We start from the raw sequence: 25,664 nt of genomic DNA on the forward strand, positions 1-25,664 counted from the left end.
GCCTTCTTCATCGGAGTTGGTTCCTTTATTTTTTCAGAATGTGGTTCGCTTACATGGTATCCCGGAAAACATCGTGTCTGACAGAGGATCTCAATTTGTGTCTAGGTTCTGGCGAGCGTTCTGTGCCAGGATGGGCATTGATTTGTCTTTTTCATCTGCGTTCCATCCTCAGACTAATGGCCAGACGGAGCGAACTAATCAGACCTTGGAGACGTATTTGAGGTGTTTTGTGTCTGCTGATCAGGATGATTGGGTCGCCTTTTTGCCGTTGGCAGAGTTTGCCCTCAATAATCGGGACAGTTCTGCTACTCTGGTTTCTCCTTTCTTTTGCAATTCAGGGTTTCACCCTCGTTTTTCGTCTGGTCAGGTGGAGTCTTCGGATTGTCCTGGAGTGGATTCTGTGGTGGATAGACTGCACCGGATTTGGAGTCATGTGGTGGACAATTTGAAGTTGTCTCAGGAGAAGACTCAGCAGTTTGCTAATCGTCATCGTCGTGTGGGTCATCATCTCCGTGTTGGAGACTTGGTGTTGTTGTCTTCTCGTTTTGTCCCTATGAAGGTCTCTTCTCCTAAGTTCAAACCTCGGTTCATAGGTCCTTATAGGATTTTAGAGATTCTTAATCCTGTATCTTTTCGTTTGGACCTTCCAGCATCTTTCACCATTCATAATGTTTTCCATAGGTCGTTGTTGCGGAGGTACGAGGTACCGGTTGTTCCTTCTGTTGAGCCTCCTGCTCCTGTGCTGGTGGAGGGTGAATTGGAGTATGTTGTGGAGAAGATTTTGGACTCTCGTATTTCCAGACGGAGACTTCAATATCTGGTTAAATGGAAGGGATACGGTCAGGAGGATAATTCTTGGGTGACTGCCTCTGATGTTCATGCCTCTGATTTGGTTCGCGCCTTTCATAGGGCGCATCCAGATCGCCCTGGTGGTTCTCATGAGGGTTCGGTGCCCCCTCCTTAAGGGGGGGGTACTGTTGTGAATTCTGTTTTTGGCTCCCTCTGGTGGCTACTGGTGGTACTGGTTGACTTTGTCTTGTGTTTCCAGTGCACCTGTTTTCATCAGGAAATTGGGAGTTTCCTATTTAGTCTGGTTTCTCAGTCACTCTAGTGCCGGCAATCAATGTTACCAGAGCATCTCTGTTGCTTGCTACCTGCTCCAAGTCTGCAATTCAGCTAAGTTGGATCTTTGGCATTTTTTGTGTTTGTTTTGTCCAGCATGCATTTATATTTCTCGTGCTGCTGGAAGCTCTAGTGATCTGAAATTACTACTCCGGTGTCATGAGTTGATAACGGAGTTAAGGTGGTTTCAGGATGGCTGCTTAGGGTTTTGAGGTAACCGCGAAGTCCTCTTTTGTATTTTCATCTATCTAGTCAGAGGGCCTCACTTTGCTGAATCTATATTCATACTGCGTTTGTGTTTTCCTCTTACCTAACCGTTATTACATGTGGGGGGCTACTATAACTTTTGGGGTTTCCCTGGAGGCAAGCCAGGTCTGTGTATTCCTCTTCTAGGGGTAGTTAGCTCTCCGGCTGGCGCGAGGTGTCTAGGGATACAACGTAGGCACACCCCCTGGCTACTTTTATTTGCGTGTTAGGTTCAGCATCGCGGTTACCTGAGATACCATCTTCCTAGAGCTAGTCCGTTTTTGCCCATGTCCCTGCCATTGGGAATCATGACAGGGGGCTCCCTGCGTGCTTCCCTGAGACCCATTGCATTGCTCCGAGCGTCTCTTACCTCCTATCCTTGCAGGCCCCGGATCCAAAATGGCCGCGGGGCTGCATCTGGGTCCTGCAAGGACTACTTACGGGTCCAGAGCAGGCGCTGTTAAGCCTGCAGCGCTGTAAGTCAGATCGCTGATCTGACAGAGTGCTGTGCAAACTGTCAGATCAGCGATCTGTGATGTCCCCCCCGGGACAAAGTAAAAAAGTAAAAAAAAAAATTCCACATGTGTAAAAAAAAAATAATAAATAAATAAAAAAAATAAAAATTCCTACATAAAGAAAAAAAAAAAGTATATTATTTCCATAAATACATTTCTTTATCTGAATAAAAATAATAAAACAATAAAAAGCACACATATTTAGTATCGCCGCGTCCGTAACGACCCAACCTATAAAACTGTCCCACTAGTTAACCCCTTCAGTGAACACCGTAAGAAAAAAAAAAAAAGAGGCAAAAAACAACGGTTTATTATCATACCGCCGAACAAAAAGTGGAATAACACGCGATCAAAAAGACGGATATAAATAACCATGGTACCGCTGAAAACATCATCTTGTCCCGCAAAAAACGAGCCGCCATACAGCATCATCAGCATAAAATTAAAAAAGTTATAGTCCTCAGAGTAAAGCGATGCCAAAATAATTATTTTTTCTATAAAATAGCTTTTATCGTATAAAAGCGCCAAAACACAAAAAAATGATATAAATGAGATATCGCTGTAATCGTACTGACCCGAAAAATAAAACTGCTTTATCAATTTTACCAAACGTGGAACAGTATAAACGCCTCCCCCCAAAAAAATTCATGAATAGCTGGGTTTTGGTCCTTCTGCCTCACAAAAATTGGAATAAAAAGTGATCAAAAATTGTCACGTGTCCGAAAATGTTACCAATAAAAACGTCAACTCGTCCCGCAAAAAACAAGACCTCACATGACTCTGTGGACCAAAATATGGATAAATTATAGGTCTCAAAATGTGGAGATGCAAAAACTTTTTTGCTATAAAAAGCGTCTATTAGTGTGTGACAGCTGCCAATCATAAAAATCCGCTATAAAAAACGCTATAAAAGTAAATCAAACCCCCCTTCATCACCCCCTTAGTTAGGGAAAAATAATAAAATTAAAAATTTCCATTTTCCCATTAGGGTTAGGGCTAGGGTTAGGGCTAGGGTTAGGGTTGGGGCTAGGGTTGGAGCTAAAGTTAGGGTTAGGGTTGGGGCTAAAGTTAGGGTTGGGGCTAAAGTTAGGGTTAGGGTTGGGGCTAAAGTTAGGGTTAGGGTTTAGATTACATTTACGGTTGGGATTAGGGTTGGGATTAGAGTTAGGGGTGTGTCAGGGTTAGGGGTGTTGTTAGGGTTACCATTGGGATTAGGGTTAGGGGTGTGTTTGGATTAGGGTTTCAGGTAGAATTGGGGCGTTTCCACTGTTCAGGCACATCAGGGGCTCTCCAAACGCGACATGGCGTCCGATCTCAATTCCAGCCAATTCTGCTTTGAAAAAGTAAAACAGTGCTCCTTCCCTTCCGAGCTCTCCCGTGCGCCCAAACAGGGGTTCCCCCCAACATATGGGGTATCAGCGTACTCGGGACAAAATGGACAACAACTTTTGGGGTCCAAGTTCTCTTGTTATCCTTGGGAAAATAAAAATTTGGGGGGCTAAACATCATTTTTGTGGGAAAAAAAAGATTTGTTATTTTCACGGCTCTGCGTTGTAAACTGTAGTGAAACACTTGGGGGTTCAAAGTTCTCACAACACATCTAGATAAGTTCCTTGGGAGGTCTAGTATCCAATATGGAGTCACTTGTTGGGGGTTTCTACTGTTTGGGTACATCAGGGGCTCTGCAAATGCAACGTGATGCCTGCAGACCAATCCATCTAAGTCTGCATTCCAAATGGCGCTCCTTCCTTTCTGAGCTCTGCCATGCGCCCAAACAGTGGTTCCCCCCCACATATGGGGTTATCAGCGTACTCAGGACAAATTGGACAACTACTATTGGGGTCCAATTTATCCTGTTACCCTTGGGAAAATACAAAACTGGGGGCTAAAAAAATCATTTTTGTGAAAAAAAAATTATTTTCATGGCTCTGCGTTATAAACTGTCTTGAAACACTTGGGGGTTTAAAGCTCTCAAAACACATCTAGATAAGTTCCTTAGGGGGTCTACTTTCCAAAATGGTGTCACTTGTGGGGGGTTTTAATGTTTAGGCACATCAGGGGCTCTCCAAACGCGACATGGTGTCCCATCTCAATTCCTTTCAATTTTGCATTGAAAAGTAAAATGGCGCTCCTTCTCTTCCGAGCTCTGCTATGCCAAACAGTGGTTTACCCCCATATATGGGGTATCGTCGTACTCAGGACAAATTGCACAACAACTTTTGTTGTCTAATTTCTTCTCTTACCCTTGGGAAAATAAAAAATTGGGGGTGAAAAGATCATTTTTGTGAAAAAATATGATTTTGTATTTTTACGGCTCTGCATTATAAACTTCTGTGAAGCACTTGTTGGGTCAAAGTGCTCACCACACATCTAGATAAGTTCCTTAAGGGGTCTACTTTCCAAAATGGTGTCACTTGTGGGGGGTTTCAATGTTTCGCACATCAAGGGCTCTCCAAACGCAACATGGCGTCCCATCTCAATTCCAGTCAATTTTGCATTGAAAAGTAAAATGGCGCTCCTTTCCTTCCGAGCTCTGCCATGCGCTCAAACAGTGGTTTACCCCCACATATGGGGTACAACAACTTTTGGGGTCCATTTTCTCCTGTTATTCTTGGAAAAATAAAACAAATTGTAGCTGAAATAAATTTTGTGTGAAAAAAAGTTAAATGTTCATTTTTATTTAAACATTCCAAAAATTCCTGTGAAACACCTGAAGGGTTAATAAACTTCTTGAATGTGGTTTTGAGCACCTTGAGGGGGTGCAGTTTTTAGAATGGTGTCACACTTGGGTATTTTCTATCATATAGACCCCTCAAAATGACTTCAAATGAGATGTGGTCCGTAAAAAAAAAATGGTGTTGTAAAAATGAGAAATTTCTGGTCAACTTTTAACCCTTGTAACTCCCTAAGGCTAGTTTCACATTTGCGTTTAAAAACGCAGCGTTTCAAACGCAAACGCAGGTGGTGAAAAAAACGCGTGCAAACGCTGCGTTTTTTAGACGCATGCGTTCTCATGCGGTAAAAAAAAAGCGGCGTTTTGACGCGTTTACATGTGTTTTTTCCTGCGTTCGCATTTTTGAAACGCATGCTGAGAAGTGTGTGACAGCTGCCAATCATCAAAATCATCTAGAAAACCCACTATAAATAGAAAAAGCTAGGGTTGGGGGTTAGGGTTAGGGGTAGGGTTAGGGTTAGGATCCCTAGGGTTAGGGGTAGGGTTAGGGTTAGGATCCCTAGGGTTAGGGTTAGGATCCCTAGGGTTAGGGTTAGGGGTAGGGTTAGGGTTTGGATCCCTTTATCACCTTGATGGTGGGGGGGTGGCTTATCAGTGTGTATTCTTGTTTTTTTCTATTGAAACGCATGCGTTTAAAAAGCAACCAAATGCATGTGCTTAAAAACGCATGCGTTTACATAGACAGCAATAAGTTTTTTTGCCGCAAAAAAACGCCTCTAGAAATTACTACATGTTGCATTTCTGAAACAAAACGCAAGCATAGAAAAGACGCATGCGTCGTCAAACGCGGCAAAACGCATACAAAAAAACACATACAAAAAAACGCATGCGTTTTTAATGTTAAATATAGGAAAAAAACGCATGCTTTTAAAACGCAGCGGCAAAAAACGCAAATGTGAAACCAGCCTTACAAAAAAAAAATTTGGTTCCAAAATTGTGCTGATGTAAAGTAGACATGTGGGAAATGTTACTTATTAAGTATTTTGCGTGACATATCTCTGTGATTTAAGGACATAAAAATTCAAAGTTGGAAAATTGCGAAATTTATTGTAGAAATTTTACCACTATCATGAATTAAGATCTATTGAAGCGTTCCAGAGGTATAACCTCATAAAGGGACAGTGGTCAGAATTAAAAAATTGTCCCGGTCATTAACGTGCAAACCACCCTTGGGGGTAAAGAGGTTAAAGTGGAAAGTCTTTGGCCAGACCGCTGAGAATAGAGAGCTAAAACATATACATATTCCTGCAATCATGGCTCAAACGCAAAGTTGCAAAAACCTTCTTTCCTACATCGCGGAGAATTTTAAAAATTTATACTCCTCATTATTCTCATAAATTAACATAAACTCAGAAGTATGGGATGTGTGCGCAAAACACCAGCCCAGGGTGTAGGGATCCCACACATTGAGAGGACTCACTCCATGCAAATATAGAAAAAAAAACTGGAGGAAAATGAGTTTATAAGTGCATATAAAAAATTTATTGGTTGTAAAAGACAACAACTATAATCACACAAATATAATAGACAGGTGAAATGCCAGCCATAGGTTACTCCATCATACCCCAGAATAGCCCATGTGTAGGGTAGAGTACAGGTGTGCACTACCTCAGGGACAGAATGTGACAAAGGTATGTGTTGTGAATTCCGTTATCGGACTCCCTCCTGTGGTCATGAATGTTACTTCTGTGAGTTCTGTCCGTGGTCTCCCTCTGGTGGCTTTGAGTGGAACTGCTGGTTCTTGAGGTTGGCTTCCTCAGCTGCCCTTGTTTATTGCTATGCTGGCTTCTCTATTTAACTCCACTCAGATCGTTACTTCATGCCAGCTGTCAATGTCTCAGTACTGGTTCAGATCTCTCTTGGATCTTTCTGATGACCTGTCTACTCCAGCAGAAGCTAAGTCCCTGCTAGTTCATTTGTTGTTCATTGCGTACTGAATATATTTCTTAGTACTTGTTAAGTTCTAGTCCAGCTTGCTATCATGATATTGCCTTGCTAGCTGGAAGCTCTGGGGGTGCAGAGTGGCACCTCCACACCGAGAGTCGGTGCGGAGGTCTTTTTGCACACTCTGCGTGGTTTTTTGTTGTTTTTTTGTGCTGACCGCATAGTTCCCTTTTCTATCCTCTGTCTATTTAGTGTAGTCTGGCCTCCTTTGCTAAAACCTGTTTCATTCCTGTGTTTGTGACTTTCCTCTTAACTCACAGTCAATATTTGTGGGGGGCTGCCTTTTCCTTTGGGGAATTTCTCTGAGGCAAGGTAAGGCTTTATTTCCTATCTTTAGGGGTAGTTAGCTCTTAGGCTGTGAAGAGGCGTCTAGGGAGAGTTAGGTACGCTCCACGGCTATTTCTAGTGTGTGTGATAGGATTAGGGTTTGCGGTCAGCAGAGCTCCCACTTCCCAGAGCTTGTCCTGTCTTCTAGTTTAACCATCAGGTCATTCCAGGTGCTCCTAACCACCAGGTCCATAACAGGTATGTAAAGGCCAAGTGGACCTCTAGGCATAAAAGTAAAGAGGAGTGAATCACTTAAAAAAACTGGTGAAGGAGGTCCTAGGCTGGTACAAAGGCAAGAGCTAGAACCCCAGCACGCCAGCATGCATTTTGCATACAATGTTAACAGCTTTATCAAGGGGATGCATATAGAAGTTCAGAAAAGACCTTAAAAAACCCTATGACCCTGGTCATATGCACATCACGTTTCTACCCAGCAGCCAATGATAGCGCTTGTATCGCCGCACGTGCCATGCCCGGCGGAACTACCACAGCTGTCATACGCTCAAGGTGCTCAATGCGTGGGACCGCGTACTGGATGAGGCTCCCGTACATACTGTACGTACCAGGCATTAAGATGCCGGGACTAGTAGCTGGAACACAGAGGCACGTGCACTGCATATGCGTGGACACAGAAAATGTACAAAAAATTCCAAAAAGGCTTGACAGTGTTTTTTAAAAAACAGGTTTTCCCAACGTGGGTACAGTCGGAGATGTGTTAAGCATGGCTATAAAAGGGTGCTTTTATCAGCAGACATGTGTTCTTAAAGGGACTCTGTCACCTGAATTTGGAGGGAACAATTTTCAGCCATAGGGGTGGGGTTTTCGGGTGTTTGATTCACCCTTACCTGCTGGCTGCATGCTGGCTGCAATATTGGATTGAAGTTCATTCTCTGTCCTCCGTAGTACACGCCTGCGTAAGGCAAGATTGCCTTGTGTAGGCATGTACTATAGAGGACAGAGAATGTACTTCAATCCAATATTGCAGCCAGCATGCAGCCAGCGGGTAAGGAAAGGGTGAATCAAACACCCGAAAACCCCACCCCTATGGCTGAAAATTGTTCCCTCCAAATTCAGGTGACAGAGTCCCTTTAACAGCCACAGGTGGAATCGCAATCCCTGCAATGTCTAACACAAGCAATCCGAAGATTGCAGCTTCAAGTCTCCTAAGAAGACTATTGAAGTAAAAAGTGTAAAAAAAAGTTTTTAAAAAAGTAAAAAATATAAAAGTTCAAATCACCCTTCTTTTGCCTCATTCAAAATAAAACAATAATAAAAAAATACAAGTTTGGTATCCCCGAATTCAGACACCCCCGATCTATCAAAATATAAAAATAATTAATCCGATCGGTAAACAGCATAATGAGAAAAAAATAAAAATGCCAGAATTATGTTTTTGGGTCGCCGCAATATTGCAATAAAATGCAATAACAGGCAATCAAAAGATCATATGGAGCGCCCGCTAGATCAGTGGGGTACTTGGGCCGGGTCCAACGGTTCTTAAGGGGATGGTCACAGTAGCTGTGACCCGGTCCGTGGCCCTGGGCGTCCAATAAAATTAATGAAATGAAGGTGAGATAGTTCGTGACGCCACCTGTGGTGTTCGGCAATGGATGGCTGACGCTGCTTAAAGGGCCGATGGTGACGCAGCTGGGATGGTTCTGTTCCCCACAGGTGGAGCAGGGCCCCAGGGCTACCGGTATAGTTGGTAAGGGATCATAGACGATGGGGTGCAGGACTGAGGGTGCAGGAAATGACTGAAGGACACAAAGATTGTGGTTTCCCTTACCTTTACTGGTTAGGTGCAGGTGCAGTCCTGGGCACAGGTGACAAGTGAAGATTGGGTCCGGGCAGCCTGGAAGCAACTTAGGGTCCACCTAGCCAGGTGGGTTTGGAGGCCTTCCTTCTGCGCTATTCTTTTAGGTCCTTGCTGCTTTAAGCTCTGTTCAGGTTCCTCTCCTGCATGTTGCTTCTAACTTGTATGGCAGACAGCGTGAGCCTATCACGTGCACTGCCTTTTCACTGGTAGCCCCAGCTCTTGGTCTCCTGCGGTGCCTCTAGGCATTCAGTGTGGCCAGGGAGCTTGCCGTTCACTGCCCTCCAGATTCAGCTGTTGGGGCGTACAGCACCCAAACAGCCAAGGACTCTGGCATCCTCCTTGTCAGCACTCTGTTCTGGGGTGAGCCTGGCTACAGCTCCACTCCTCAGGTTCTCCTCAACTTGTCTGCTCTCCTCTGCCTCCCAGACTCAGACTCTCACCAGACTAACTCTGCCTCCAGGCCAGAACTTATAGGGAAGCTCCCCTGCAACCGGGTGTTAGAGCTCCCCTTCTGGTCTGGAGTAAGGAAAGTGTTGGATTCTGGTATTGCCTGTTAAGGGGACCCGTCCTTGCTTCCAGGTATGACATCACCCCCAGTGAGGGAGGCAATGTCACGGTGGCATCTGGACTCCTGGGATACCACACATATCTACCCCAAAATGGTATTGATAAAAACATCAGCTTGGCGCGCAAAAAATAAGTTCTCACCCAGCCTCAGGTCCCGAATAAAGGAGATGCTACGAGTCTCGGAAATAGGCATCCTTTTCTTTTTTTTTTTTTTAGAAAACTTTGAATTGTTTTTCACTACTTAAATAAAGAGAACCTATAGGTGCTCGGTGTCAATGAACTCGTAATGATCTAGAGAATCATAATGGCTGGTCAGTTTTAGCATTTAGCGAACACAGCAAAAATTATAACTATTGGGAACTTGCACATTTTTTGCAATATCACTTCACTTGGAATTTTTTTTCCATTTTCAAGTACATTATATGGTAAAATCAATAGTGTCATTCAATGCATGTTCTGCAAAAAGCAAGTCCTAACATGGTCATATTGAAAGAAAAATAAAAAAGTTATGGCTTTGGGAAGAAGGGGAGCAAAAAGCGAAAATGAAATAATGGAAAATGGCTCTTGGGTTAAGGGATTGTGCTGAGATAATCTTACAAATGCGGCCCTGCTGTGTACTGAGTAACGGCTGTGTCTGACCATGCTGGTCTGATTGTCACGGCCACTCCTTCCGCTCATTCTTACCCGCTGCGGCGCGCTCCTCCTGCAGGCGCGCGTTCTCTCCTTCATTCTTCTCCGCTCCCTGGTTCTCGTCGGGTGTGCGTGCGCACCTCCCACTCTTAGCACTTCCTCTTTCTGATTTACAGGCACTCTGTATCACCTCTCTGTGATCCTGGAGGACCATGACCCAGAAGTCCTCCAGCACTCCATGTATATAAGGCGATTCCTTCCTCTGCTCCTTGCCTGTCTGTCATTTGTGCTTCTGTGACTCAGGTCCACCTTTGCCTTTCTACTGCCTGTTTTGAGTCTCCACTCTGTCCAGCCAGTTCAGCTTCTCTGTTTCTCACAGGCTTCCTTGTCTCCTCATCCAGTCCTCCCAGTGTCCTCTCCGTACTCTTAGTCTGGTGACTCTGTCTTGTCCTGCTTCCTTTGTGTCTTCCCCTTCTCAGTGCTCCTTTTGTCTCGCCTGTACCCAGCTCTTACCTCCTACTACCTGTCTCCGGGTTCCAGCTTCTGCGACAATAGTCTCCCTTGGGTCTGCCCCTAACGCTCCCTGTATAGGGGGTGGTCTACCTGGTCAGCTCACCCTTGGGAGGTTCGTTGTCATGGATCTGCGGGTCCACCCCAGGTATTCCAAAAGATCTCACAATAGGACTGCACTCAGATGACATCTGAGTGCAGTCTGATTCTCACACTGATCATATCACAGCTCTTTGGCAGAAGAGGAAGCAAAAGAGAGTATACAGACATTACAGCACGGAATCACAGCTGATTCGTTTTTATGGGGCAAAACATTTCACTGCCTGTTTTTAAACAATGTTTTACTTCAGGGAAACAATCTGTATACTCTCCATTGTTTCCTCCCCTGCCCAGAAGATGTGGTATGATCAGACCATGTTCCTGCACGGGTAGACACAGTCATAAGATTATCTCAGCACAGGAACAACATTTTTAAACACATCCAATTGTGCAACTTATTATTATTCAAAGATCTATTAATTCAAACGTTGATTAAAATTAACTTTGTTCATGGGAAAACCCCTTTAAATTTCCAAATTTTGCCTTCTGAAATGTTGGTAACTATAGGTTATGCACTAAGGAGGTACAGGGAACCCAAAATTCTTTGTCTTGTAATCATTGAGGTTCCGTGACTGACCGCATGGACAGGAATCTGTCATACAGTTTTTATGCATAGGACTATACAGAAGATGGATAAATGAATATTACCTTGAATTTCGCAAAAGACATAAGTCCTCTATAAAATTGACATACTGTATATTTGTTTGCTTGGGTTGATAACATCTCTGTTTATTTTCAGTTATCAGAAGAAAAGAAATTAAATCAGGAAAATCTCATCCAGAAATCGGTCCTTCTGCAGAATGCTACTAATGGAGTTCTTCATGAGAGCATTCTAGAAAAATATATACCCCAACATCATTTCCGCAGTTTAATGTTTCAAAAGGTATTGTAATATATTTATTGATATAGAATTAACTGAAGCCATAAATTTACATAATCTGTTTTTATCACCATAGTGTTTTTAAGATATGTTAACATCTTACAAAGGGTAAATTCACTATGGAATTTCAGCTGCAGGAAAAATGTCCAATATACATTTACCATTAGGGTTGACAGAGGCAAAATGAGTGCATAAATATGAAACCAAAATCATCATCAGAACATTATTAGAACATCAGAGCCATCAATAGTACATTAATATGACACCAGAAACATCATCCGTAAATAAACATGTCACCGGAACCACCATCAGTACATGAATACATTACCAGAACCACCATCGGTACATGAATACATCAACAGACCCACCATCAGTACATGACTACGTCTCCAGAAACACCATCTTAAAATTAATACTTCAACAAAACCACCATCAGTACATGTATATGCAGCGCCCCAGAGTCCTGGTCGTTGCAGTAACGTCGCTCTGCCGCTAAGGGGAGTGATGTTACGTCTGATTGCACTAAAGGAGTTCACCTGACCAGGTAACACTCACACTACACTTCACACTCCGGCCACCAGGGGGAGTGGTTCTATCTAGTAGGCCACTCCTCACACTCTGGTAAAACTGGGGGTTGGACAGGAAGACAGGGAGAAGCAACTGGGAAGAGCTAGTGAGAGGACCTGTCAGGGATGGGATCCTGGCAGACTCCTAAGAATAGCACAAACCAGTGAGCAACGGGGACACAGCGAAGGAGTGATAGAACCAGAAGGAGTCGTGTTGTAAGATCGAGGCAACATCCTTCTGAGGGGCAACAGTCGGTGGCCGGAACGCCGAGCAAGTAAGAGACTACAAGCATTACTTCAAACCACGGCCGGACAGCCAATTATAGGTTGGCTGTCTCACTAAAACACCTAAGCAGACAACGGAGGCAGCTGTGGGAGAGGGGCGACCCTAGAGTCCCGGAAGAACTCCAGGCCTACCCCGTCATACGGGTGCGTCCTAGCCATATCATCTGGGGGACGGAGAGAACGAGCATCAGAGACAGACAGAAGCAGTTGTGAGGACTATCCCGGGGTGCTCAGCAGGGAAGGACTACAACACACAGGCGCTAGAAGGTAGACGCTGATTCCCACCTGTTAAAGGGGACTCCTGTTGTGCCTTCGGACCGGCCGGTCTCAGACAGCCCGGTTAACAGTGCCCTGGATTGGACACCTGAAGCCTTCAGTAAAGAGGTAAAGAGACTGCAACCTGGTGTCCTCGTTATTAACTGCGACCGGCACTACACCGCACCACTACCACCATCCACATCTATTACTGTACGCCCCTCAGCAGGGTCATGGACCGGGTCTAGCCACCGTGACAACCCCAGAGCAGAGACTCAGAGGCCCGGTACCAAGTACCCCTCGGCCCTGCGGCAGTGGGGGCGCTACAACTTGGCGTCACGAACAGGATCTACTTAAGCCTGAAGAATCAGGTCATGTGTGCCTTGGAACTGTGATTTATTATACTTGGACTGTGACTTGTTGCAAAGACTGTGTATTGTCATTTATCGCCAAAATTCGCCATTGCCGCGCACGGAAGGAGGAGCCTTAGCTTCGTGGGCGGAACCGGCCAAAAGAAGCGCGGAACGGAAAAGCGCGGTAAGGCGCCAATCCCGGAAGAGGAACTCCGACCTCCAGCAGGTTAGTGGGAGGAAGGGACAGCCATGTCCGAGTCGGGAGGAGAGGAGGTGGCGGCCGCAGCCGTGGATGCAGGGGCACCTCCGGTCCCGCGGCGGACGAAGCCGCGGCCCTAATACCACCACTGGCAGCCCCGGAGCCCGCTGCCCCCATCAGCCAGTCAGACACCGCCGCTACCGCAAAGGCTATAATGCCCTTCTCTATGCCATACCTGCCCGGAGCGGCCTGGCTCCCACGATACTCCGGGGATTCACATACATTCACCGACTTTAAAGAAGGGATCTGCAGCCTGCTTGAGTTCTATCCCCTGACAGAGCCTCAAAAGGTTCATCTGATAACAAACCAACTCTTTGGGGCGGCTCTGAGAGAAATGAAATCCTGGCCCGCCGCGGATAAGGGAACGGCACAGCAGGTTTTTGCAAAGCTCAAAGCCACCTTTGATACCCGCACTGCTACCGAAATTAAACTGACTTTCTATGGGTGCAAGCAGAGGCCACAGGATAGCTTACGGGATTATGCCCTTAATCTTCAGGAGGCGATGCGGGCCATTAAGCAGAGTGACCCTGACAGCATGCAGGATGAGGATAAACTCCTGAAGAAGCGGTTAATTGAGGGGCTCCTGTGCAGCCACCAAAGGGGTCAACTGGACTTCCTGGCCATGCAAAATCCAGACTTGACTTTTGCGCAATTCAAGGATAAAGCTATCCAGGCATGGCAGGAGCGACAGCCTAGCCGTGCAGCCCCTCCCAGGCGTCCCGCTCTCACATACCACCAGGAGGTGGCGTCGGATGTTCCAGTCGCCGCCGAGGCCGATGCCCAGAGCCTAGAAGATGACTCCCCTGCAGGACTCCGCCTTCAGATGCAGGAGCTGACCAAGAGCGTTGCTGCCCTGGCCCGGACGGTGCGGTCCCTACAGGAGGCCCCCAAGGAGAAGATCCAGCTGGCCACCAGACCGGAGGATGTTCCTTGGATGCGACAGAGGAGGACCCCGCCGACCAGAGGCCGGTCCGATGATCGCTTCCATGAGGATGGACGACCCATCTGCCGCCGCTGTCATCAGGTGGGCCACCTTGCAAGGTACTGTCCTTTAAACGAGCAACCCCTGGGGCAAAGGGCCAACCCCCAGGAATAGGACGGTCAGGCCCACAGCATTGGAGAGCCAAATACATTGGAGGGCGACCAGTTCTTCCTGTAGTGGTTGACGGCATCCCCCTGAATGCTTTGTTGGACACCGGTTCTCAGGTGACGACTATGCCTTATGTACTCTATAAACGGTATTGGTAGGACACCGATATTACTCGTGGCCCCGATGACGATTTCACCATAATAGCCAGTAATGGTCAGCCATTGCCACAAGTGGGGTATAAAGAGGCCACTATCAAAGTGGGGCGGGTGGAATTGAAAGCCCAGGGGATTGTGATTGTTGATATTGACCGCCGAGAATGTAATCCCATGATGACTATCGGTACCAATGTTATAGAAAATTGTCTTGCAGAAGTTATTGTTTTGTTGCAACAGGTAGCCGAAACCGCTGGCCACAGCGAACAACGTGCTCTGCAAAAAGAAATCAGAGCTCTGATGCAGAGACAGCAGGTAGAGCTGGCTGGTGGTGAGATTGGCCGTGTCACTGTGAGTGATTCAAACCCCATTGCGATACCCCCCCGGAGTGAAATGTTAATATGGTGTCGGGCAGCCATAGGCCTCAGGGGAAAAGATTACCAGGCCTTGGTAGAACCCGTGTATTCAGACAATAGGCCTACTATTCTGACAGCCCGGGGGGTGGTCGACGTGCGCCAGGGGAGGGTGCCCGTACGTGTCCTCAATTGTGGGGAGGAAGAGGTTCATCTCACCAAGTATGCCACGCTCGCCAAACTGTTCACTGTTAACAATAGTGTGATACGGACACCTGAACCCTTGGTCCCGTCAGACGTGGCGAAGGATAATGGTTCTGCGGGGCACACGAAAGATTGGTGTCGGGAGTTGCATGTGGGCACTGACTCCACCCCATCCCATCAGAAACAGGGGGCCTACAGGGTGGTTCACGAGTACGAGCGGGTATTTAGCAAACACCCCTTAGATTTTGGACAAGTGAAGGGGATCCAACATCACATCCCCACGGGAGATCATCGGCCCATAAAAGAGAGGTATCGCCCTGTACCCCCAGCTCATTACCAGTGTGCCAAGGACATGTTGCGAGAAATGAAGGAGGCTGGGGTGGTGAGAGACAGTTGTAGCCCCTGGGCAGCTCCATTGGTCCTTGTATAAAAAAAAAGATGGCACCATGAGGATGTGCGTAGATTACAGGCAGTTGAATCGCATTACACATAAGGATGCATACCCACTGCCCAGTATAGAGGAGTCTCTGGCTGCTCTAAAATCCGCTAACTACTTCTCTACCTTGGATCTCACCAGTGGGTACTGGCAGGTTCCCGTGGCAGAGGCGGACAAAGAAAAGACAGCCTTCATGACACCGATGGGGCTCTGCGAGTTCAACTACATGCCTTTCGGATTGTGTAATGCCCCGGGGACGTTCCAGAGGATGATGGATTGCTGTCTGGGGCACAAGAACTTTGAGACCGTACTGCTGTATTTGGATGATGTCATTGTCTTCTCTAAGACCTACGAAGACCATCTGAAGCACCTGGCTGAGGTGTTTGAAGCCCTGTCCAACTTTGGCTTAAAGGTGAAACCGTCCAAATGTCATCTGCTGAAACCCAAAGTGCAGTACCTGGGCCATGTGGTGAGTGCCGAAGGAGTGGCCCCAGACCCCGACAAGGTCACAGTGATCCAAGACTGGCCGAAGCCCAGCAACCTCCACGAAGTCCGGCAGTTCCTCGGACTGGTAGGCTACTACCGAAGGTTCATCAAGGACTTCACCAAGAAGGCCGCACCCTTGCAAGACCTGTTGGTGGGCCAATCAAAGAAGGCCAAGGGGAAGAACGCCCCATTTGACTGGAACGAGGGGCTGGAAGGATCCTTCACGTGTTTGAAGTCGGCACTGACGGGAGAAGAGGTACTGGCCTATCCTGAATACGACCAACTGTTTGTGCTGTACACGGATGCCAGCAATGTGGGATTGGGAGCCGTGCTGTCCCAGGTCCAGAAAGGCAAGGAGAGGGTGATCGCTTACGCCAGCAGGAAGCTTCGTCCCACGGAAAGGAACCCTGACAACTATAGTTCCTTTAAACTGGAGTTCCTTGCCATCATCTGGGCAGTGACAGAGAGGTTCAAACACTACCTGGCCTCAGCGAAATTCACCGTCTTCACGGATAACAATCTGCTAACGCATCTGGATACAGCCAAGCTCGGGGCCTTGGAGCAGCGGTGGATGGCCCGGCTGTCCAACTACAACTTCACCATCAAGTACCGGGCAGGGCACAAAAATGCGAATGCCGATGCTTTGTCGCGGATGCCCAATTTGCCAGAAGCAGAGGAAGACCCGGAGGCACTTGAAGAGGTGGAGCTGCCCGCATTCCATCGCCCTAAAGCCACTCAGAATTCCCATCATGTGAGGAACAGGCATAAGAACCAACCGGATGCTACGCTGAACCCGCTGCCCCATCACGGGTGGGCGGAAACCCAGGATGGTGACCCCGCGGTCCGTCGGGTGAAAGAGCTCTTGACGCAGGCAGGGTTACGTCCCGGCCCAGATGACCCACAGGAAACCCAACAGCTGTGGAAGGGGAGAAGCAAACTGTTTATCCATGATGGCAAGCTGTGCAGGAGAAGCATCGATCCACGTACTCATGAATTGGTGTGGCAGATAGTGGTGCCAAGGCGAGATGCGCCCATGGTTTTGGGAGCCTACCACGATGGAGCCGGACACTTCGGATGGAGGAAGCTAGAGAGGCTACTCCGAGGGAGGTTCTATTGGATTGGCATGAAGAGAGCCATTGAAAAGTGGTGTCGGGAGTGCGGTCCATGTAGCCTACGCAGGAAGGACCGTGACAGCCAACGGGCTCCCCTGCGGCCTATCATCACCAAACGGCCGCTCGAACTGGTCGCGCTGGATCATGTGAAGCTGACGCCTAGCCTGTCAGGCTATATCTACGCTCTTACCATCGTAGATCACTACTCCACATTTTTGGTGGTTGTACCTGTCAAGGATCTAACGGCCAGGACTGCCGCCAAGGCCTTCCAGCAGTACTTTTGTAGGCCCCATGGCTACCCGGAGAAGGTACTGACCGATCAAGGACCAGCCTTCGAAGCAGAAGTGTTCCAAGAGTTCTGCCAGCTGTACGGGTGTAAGAAGATCAGAACCACACCGTACCATCCTCAAACCAATGGGATGTGCGAAAAGATGAACCAAGTGGTGATTGACTTATTGAAGACCTTGCCCGTAGAGGAACGGAACCTGTGGCCGACAAAGTTGCCTGACCTGGTGGATATATACAATCACATCCCAGTGAATTCTACCAACTGCACTCCAGCGTACCTGATGGGAGGAAGGTCTAGCCAGTTACCCGTTGATCTGGACATGGGGGTCCTGGTCCCCGAAGATACCTCACCGGATGCAGATTGGGATGTAGAAAGGCAGCAAACGTACCGCAAGGTACAGGAGTGCGTAGAGAGGAGTCTCGCCCAGGCTAGGCAAAAACAAGAAAGGGACTACAACCAGCACGCTCCTGCGATTCCCCTGTCACCTGGTGAGCAAGTACTCAAACGAAAGAGGAGACTACACAAGCTCGATGACCAATGGGAAGCGGAACCGTATACCATCCTGCCCTCTGATTTCGACAACACGAAGGTCTGTCTCATCAGCAAGGATGGAGGGGAGACCTCAACGGCGATATCCAGGGATCATCTTAAGGTCTGCCCTGATAAGTTGAGAGAGAGGGAAATGGCTCCAGGAATCCCCCCACCTGAAGAAAAGGAGAAGATGATCCACACTGTCCTTGGTGACTTTCCCCAGTCCTGGACTCAGATAAATCAGGCCATCGTGGTACCTGTTCTAACGTTCCAACAGCCGGACCCACCAGAAACAATGGTGGTACTAGATCATCCGGCCCCGCAGCCTCAGCCAGCTCAGCAGATCTGATCTGAAGATACCATGCCAACCGTTGAACCGGCAAGTCCTCCCTCTGCTATCGGCGAATCTGTCGTACCCACTGTTGGTAGCAGCAGCCCTGAGAGCTCTAGCCTGCCAGTGCTACCCAGACTCTCTAGAAGTGTAGCCAGAAGACAGTGCACTACACCAGCGGTAGCAAGCATAGCGGGCCCTGTTAGGTCAATAGCGACCACTGCGCTGCGAAGGTCCACACGCAGCACTCAGAATCAAACTCCACTCCGCTACAAAACTTGGAGGTATTAATGAGGGCTGCTATTTAGTTGAAAATGTTTGTGTGCATATATTCTGTTACAGGTTTTCAAAATGGACAAAGGGGTAATGGACAGTGAATTGCTCCAAAAACTTCTAAAAGGGGACCCCTTTGTTTACCCGGGGTCCCCGCCGTTTCAACCACTGAACTGAGAGTCATAAACTGTGCATGACCTAACTTTCGCAACGTTCAAGAGTCCTCACCTCCCATAGAGGGAAGCAATGTTATGTTTAATTGTTTATAATCTTTCAAAATGTTGTGTGTTTTCCTGTTAACATGTATTGTTGTTCTTATTTTCCCAGTCCGGGAGTACTGGATTTAACCGGGGGGGAGTGCAGCGTCCCAGAGTCCTGGTCGTTGCAGTAACGTCGCTCTGCCGCTAAGGGGAGTGATGTTACGTCTGATTGCACTAAAGGAGTTCACCTGACCAGGTAACACTCACACTACACTTCACACTCCGGCCACCAGGGGGAGTGGTTCTATCTAGTAGGCCACTCCTCACACTCTGGTAAAACTGGGGGTTGGACAGGAAGACAGGGAGAAGCAACTGGGAAGAGCTAGTGAGAGGACCTGTCAGGGATGGGATCCTGGCAGACTCCTAAGAATAGCACAAGCCAGTGAGCAACGGGGACACAGCGAAGGAGTGATAGAACCAGAAGGAGTCGTGCTGTAAGATTGAGGCAACATCCTTCTGAGGGGCAACAGTCGGTGGCCGGAACGGCTGTCTCACTAAAACACCTAAGCAGACAACGGAGGCAGCTGTGGGAGAGGGGCGACCCTAGAGTCCCGGAAGAACTCCAGGCCTACCCCGTCATACGGGTGCGTCCTAGCCATATCATCTGGGGGATGGAGAGAACGAGCATCAGAGACAGACAGAAGCAGTTGTGAGGACTATCCCGGGGTGCTCAGCAGGGAAGGACTACAACACACAGGCGCTAGAAGGTAGACGCTGATTCCCACCTGTTAAAGGGGACTCCTGATGTGCCTTCGGACCGGCCGGTCTCAGACAGCCCGGTTAACAGTGCCCTGGATTGGACACCTGAAGCCTTCAGTAAAGAGGTAAAGAGACTGCAACCTGGTGTCCTCGTTATTAACTGCGACCGGCACTACACCGCACCACTACCACCATCCACATCTATTACTGTACGCCCCTCAGCAGGGTCACGGACCGGGCCTAGCCACCGTGACAACCCCAGAGCAGAGACTCAGAGGCCCGGTACCGGGTACCCCTCGGCCCTGCGGCAGTGGGGGCGCTACATATAGGTCACCAGAATCACAATAAGTACCTGAATACATGACCAGAACCAAAAGTACTTGAATACAAAAACCAAGCTTAAAAGATTGATCAATTATAATGTCAAGTCAGCCCCATAAATAATTGTTTCGCATGAACCTACAACCCTACAACTCCCAATATGTTTTTAACAATGGTAAGGAGATTAAGGGTTTTGTTATTAACAGCCATCTTCAGACTGTGAATCATAAAGTAACCACAGTACTGATGAGACGCAGTCCGTATCCCAAATAAACATTTACATCTTCTCTGGAGTTTTCTCTTTTCATCTCCATCTTGTCTAGATGCCATGATGGCTTTTCACATCCACAGCGAATCTCTGCAGACCTCCCTCTTCTCCGGTCTTTTGCAGCATATCGCCGCATTAATAATAAGAGTGTTATTAACCCCTTCACCCCCGGAGCTTTTTTCGTTTTCGTTTTTCCCTCCCCTCCTTCCCAGAACCATAACTTTTTTATTTTTCCATCAATATGGCCATGTGAGGGCTTATTTTTTGCGGGACGAGATGTACTTTTAAATGATACCATTGGTTTTACCATGCCATGTAACAGAAAACGGGAAAAAAATTCCAAGTGTGATGAAATTGCAAAAAAAGTGCAATCTTACACTTGTTTTTTGTTTGGCTTTTTTGCTAGGTTCACCAAATGCTAAAACTATCCTGCCATTATTATTATCCAGGTCATTACGAGTTCATAGACACCTAACATGTCTAGGTTATTTTTTATCTAAGTGGTGGAAAAAAATTCCAAAGTTTGCAAAAAAATAAAAATAAAAAAAATTGTGCGATTTTCCGATACCCGTAGCGTCTCCAATTTTCGTGATCTGGGGTCAGGGGAGGGCTTATATTTTGCATGCCAAGCTGGCGTTTTTAATGATACCATTTTGGTGAAGATACGTTCTTTTGATCGCCCATTATTGAATTTTAATGCAATGTCGCAGCGACCAAAAAAAAGTAATTTTATCGTTTTGATTTTTTTTCTCGCTACACCGTTTAGCGGTAAGTTTAATCCTTTGTTTTTATTGATAGATCGGGCGATTCTGAACGCGGCAATACCAAGTATGTGTAGGTTTGATTTTTTTTAATTGTTTTATTTTGATTGGGGCGAAAGGGGGGTGATTTAAACTTTTATATATTTTTTATTTTTTTTAATATTTTTAAACACTTTTTTTTTTAAATTTTGGAATGCTTCAATAGCCTCCATAGGAGGCTAGAAGCATGCACTACACGATCACCTCTGCTACATAGAGGTGAAGTACAGATCACCTCTATGTAGTAGAAATGGTGGTGTGGTTTGAACGCCGACCACAGGGTGGCGCTCAAAGCAATCGGCCATCAACAACCATAGAGGTCTCAAGGAGACCTCTGGTTGTTATGGCAATGCACCGCTGACCCCCGATCATGTAACGGGGGTCAGTGGTGCGAGCACCTCCGGCCGCGCGGCTGGGAGCGCTAGTTAAATGCCGCTGTCAGCGCTTGACGGCGGCATTTAACTAGTTAATGTACAAAACAGCTGACATGTCGCGGCTTTAAGGTGGGCTCACCGCCGGAGCCCACCTAAAAGCAGGGGATCTGCCAGCTGACGTACTATTCCGTCAGCTGGCAGAAAGGGGTTAAAATGCCCTCTACATGAAAATATCTGTTGTGGTAGATCAGCTCACTCAGCTGTACACGGAGGTAAACACGGAAACACTGTCTCTTTAAGAACTTCCTTTGGTTTATTATGGGCAGCATAAACCAATGTGTAGTAAAACAAACACGGCTCTCTGGGCAAAACAGGTAAACAAAACAAAATGGTGGCACAAAGCACAGTCCTTCTGAGAGCGGGGTTCCTTCTCAAGGTTGACAGAGCACACAAGGTTCAAGTTGGATCCAGTGCAACCACTTCTCTGGAGTGTTTCTCTCCAGACACTGAACAACTACTACCTCTGTAGGCCAGCTACTTAAAGGGCACCTGTCACCTCGTTTTTTCAGTATGAGATAAAAATACTGTTAAATAGGGCCTGAGCTGTGCATTACAACAGTGTATTTTGTGGACCCCGATTCCCCACCTATGCTGCCAAAATACGTTACCAAAGTAGTTGTTTTCACCTGTCAATCAGGCTGGTCTGGTCAAAAGGGCGTGGTGTCTTCCCCCAGATCTTGCTTAGTTTTCCGTTGGTGGCGTAGTGGTGTGCGCATGTCCAAGGTCCCGAATCCACTGCACAGGGGAGTTAAAAGAGCGCGATGTGCACTATTTCATAGGTCATCGGTGGGGGCGGCCATCTTCCTTTGGCTGCGCGTGCGCAGAAGCGGCGCTCTGCTGGCCGCGGCTTCAGGAAAATGGCCCCGGGATGCCGCGCGTGCGCAGATGGAGATCGCGGCAGCCATTTTCCTGAAGCAGAGTTCGCATCTCTGCTTCAGGAAAATGGCCGCCGTGATCTCCATCTGCGCACGCGCGGCATCCCGCGGCCATTTTCCTGAAGCCGCGGCCAGCAGAGATCCGCTTCTGCGCACGCGCGGCCAAAGGAAGATGGCCACCCCCACCGATGAAATAGTGCACATCGTGCTCTTTTAACTCCCCTGTGCAGTGGATTCGGGACCTTGGACATGCGCACACCACTGCGCCACCAACGGAAAACTAAGCAAGATCTGGGGGAAGACACCACGCCCTTTTGACCAGACCAGCCTGATTGACAGGCGAAAACGGCTACTTTGGTAACGTATTTTGGCAGCATAGGTGGGGAATCGGGGTCCACAAAATACACTGTTGTAATGCACAGCTCAGGCCCTATTTAACAGTATTTTTATCTCATACTGAAAAAACGAGGTGACAGGTGCCCTTTAAGCCCCAGACCACACCCTGGGGTGGAGATAAAGTGGACATCTTCCCACCTGCTCTACAGATGTCCACATAAGCTCAGTGAAACATATCTCCCCTCCAGCACTTTACCAGTGTCACACTGTCCATACTGTACACTAAATAATCCTCTTATGGTATACTAGGTGGCAGCCCGATTCTAACGCATCGGGTATTCTAGAATATGTATGTAGTTTATTTATGAAGATTTCAGAATAATGCAATGCAATGCAGCCTACATCATCATCATCTCACGAGACCGCAATGCATGGACCGGACCATCGTGAGGGCGGGAAAGGCCTGGGCTAGATCCGGGGGGCAACAGAAGGTGAGTATATAATGATTTTTTTATTATTTTTAACAGATCTTTTTACTATTGATGCTGAATAGGCAGCATCAATAGTAAAAAGTTGGTCACACAGGGTTAATAGCAGCGTTAATGGAGTACATTACACCGTGGCATAATGCGGTCCATTAACGCTGCCATTAATCCTGTGTGAGCGCTGACTGGAGGGGAGTATGGAGCGGGCACTGACGGCAGGGGAGTAGGGAGCAGCCATTTCGCGGCCGCACTCTGCCCGTCGCTGATTGGTCGTGGCCGTTTGACCGCGACCAATCAGCGACTTGGGATTTCCATGACAGACAGACAGAAAGACAGACAGAAAGACGGAAGTGACCCTTCGACAATTATATAGTAGATGGCATCAACAAGATCTGCTATTGTCAGCTATTACCGCCACACCATCCGTCCTTATGAACCATGGCCTATACCATGGCTTTCTAATTCTCCATTACACTTTCTATATCTCTACACTGCTCCCTCACTATGCTAACCCCTCTCTATATTGTGCCCCCTTTCACACTGTCCCCTATTCATATTTATTCTCTGCCCCTTCTTCACACTATACCCTCATAGTGCACACCATGCTGCCCTCTTCAAACTGTAACCATTCCTTACACTGTCTGTTGTGAATTCCATTTTTGAGCTCCCTCCTGTGGTTGTGAATGGTACTTTTGTGAGTTCTGCCCTTGGGCTCCCTCTGGTGGTTTCGAGTGGAACTGCTGCTCCTTAAGTTTAGCTGTAGCAGCTGCTTTCACTGATCGTCTCTCCTGGCTTTGCTATTTAACCTGGCTCTGGTCTTCAGTTCATGCCAGCTGTCAATGTTTCTGGGTTGGATTCAGATCTCTCCTTGGATTTCTCTTACGGCCGGTCCATTCAGCAAAAGATAAGTTTTTGCTAGTTCTTTGGTTGTCCATTTGCTGTTGACTTTATTGCTCAGCTCATGTTATGTTTCCTTTTGTCCAGCTTGTCATTATGATATATTCAGGCTAGCTGGAAGCTCTGGGAAAGCAGATTTGCCCTCCACACCGTGAGTCGGTGTGGAGATCATTTTTGTAAACTCTGCGTGGATTTTTAGTTTTTAATACTGACCGCACAGTATCCTTTCCTATTCTGTCTATCTAGATTAGTATTGGCCACCTTTGCTAAAATCTGTTTTCATTTCTGTGTATGTCATTTCCCTCTCCACTCACAGTCAATATTTGTGGGGGGCTATCTTTCCTTTGGGGGTTTTCTCTGAGGCAAGATAGCTTTCTGTTTCCATCTTTAGGGGTAGTTAGTTCTCAGGCTGTGACGAGGTGTCTAGGGAGTGACAGGAACATCCCACGGCTATTTCTAGTGTTGGTGTTAGGATTAGGAACTGCGGTCAGTATAGATGCCACCTCCTTAGAGCTCATCCCATGTTGCTCTTTAACCACCAGGTCATATCAGTGTTGCTCCTTAACCACCAGGTCATAACAACTGTCCACCTACACGGTATGATTGTCACCACAGCCACCCATACAGTATGATATCCCCAACAAGCCACCAATAAATAGTATGGTCACCACCACACACCGATATATAGTATGATGTTCACCACAGCCCCCCATAAATAGTATAAAGACCAAAACAGCCCCTCATGTAAATTTTGATGGCCCTCATAGCACCCCACACAGTATTACAGCCCACAAACAGCACCACAAAAAGTAAGATATTCACGACAGTCCACTATCCAGTATGGTCACCACAGCCCACAGTATAATGTCCGCCACAGCTCCTCATATACTTTGTTGACCCCCTTGCACAGGCCCTAATTTGTTGTCCCCCCACACACAGACATTCACTTGCTTTCCCCCAACACAGTCCCTTATTTCATGGCTCCCCTGCACAGTCCCTCTATTCATCGCTCCCCTGCACAGTCCCTAATTTCATGCCCCCTGGATAGTCCCTCATTTCATGTGCCACTGCACTGCCCCTCATTTCATGCCCCCTGCACGGCCCCCAGTTTTATACTGCCCTGCACAGCCCCTCATTTTATGCCCACTGCACAGCCTCTGATTTTATGCTTCCCCCTGCAGTTCCTTATTTTATCCTCCATGCACAGCTCCTGATTATTTGCCCCCCTGCACAGTTCCTCATTATATGCCCCACCTACGCAGCCCTTCATTATATGCCTCCCTGCACAGACCTCATGTTATGCCCCCCTGTGCAGCCCCTCATTTCATGCCTCACTGCACAGCCCCTCATTTCATGACCCCCCCTGCACAGTTCCTCATTTCTGTCCCCCTTCACAGCCTCTCATTTTATGCCCCCTGTACAGCCCCTCATTTAATGCCCTCCTGCACAGCCTGTCATTTTATGCCCCCTGCACAGCCCCTCATTTTATTTCTCCCTGCTTGGCTACTTATTTTATGCCCCTCCAGCACAGCCCCTGATTTTATGCTCCCCCTACACAGCCCCTCATTACATGCCTCCCTGCACAGCCCCTCATTATATGCTCCCCCTTCACACCCCCTCATTATATGCCCTCGGGCACTGGTGCTCATTTCATGCCTCCCTGCACAGCCCCTTGTTTCATGACCCCCTGCACAGCCTCTCATTTTATGTCCCCCCACACAGCTTCTTATTTTATGTCTCCTTCACAGCCTCTCATTTTATGACCCTCCTACATAGCCCCTCATTTTATGCCTCCCCTGCATAGCCCCTCATTTCATGCCCACCCCTCTCCTGCATAGCCCCTCATTTCAAGGCCATGTGCGGGGAGGGAGCAATGGCTGGGACATGCTGTGCTGTGTCCTTGGCCCATTACTGATAGGCAATG

General features: G+C 47.5%; 1 protein-coding gene across 1 annotated transcript in view; it reads left to right on the top strand.

Moving 5' to 3' along the window:
- Positions 1 to 25,664, top strand: part of LOC143782306 (NFX1-type zinc finger-containing protein 1-like) — a 390,131-nt gene that overhangs the window by 175,728 nt on the left and 188,739 nt on the right. Inside the window, exon 10 of the mRNA XM_077269621.1 lies at positions 11,250 to 11,393. Within this exon, the coding sequence (XP_077125736.1) occupies positions 11,250 to 11,393 (144 nt within the window). The remainder of the gene's footprint in view (positions 1 to 11,249; positions 11,394 to 25,664) is intronic.

This window comes from Ranitomeya variabilis, chromosome 6, assembly GCF_051348905.1.
Source record: "Ranitomeya variabilis isolate aRanVar5 chromosome 6, aRanVar5.hap1, whole genome shotgun sequence".
Taxonomy (NCBI): Eukaryota; Metazoa; Chordata; class Amphibia; order Anura; family Dendrobatidae; genus Ranitomeya; species Ranitomeya variabilis.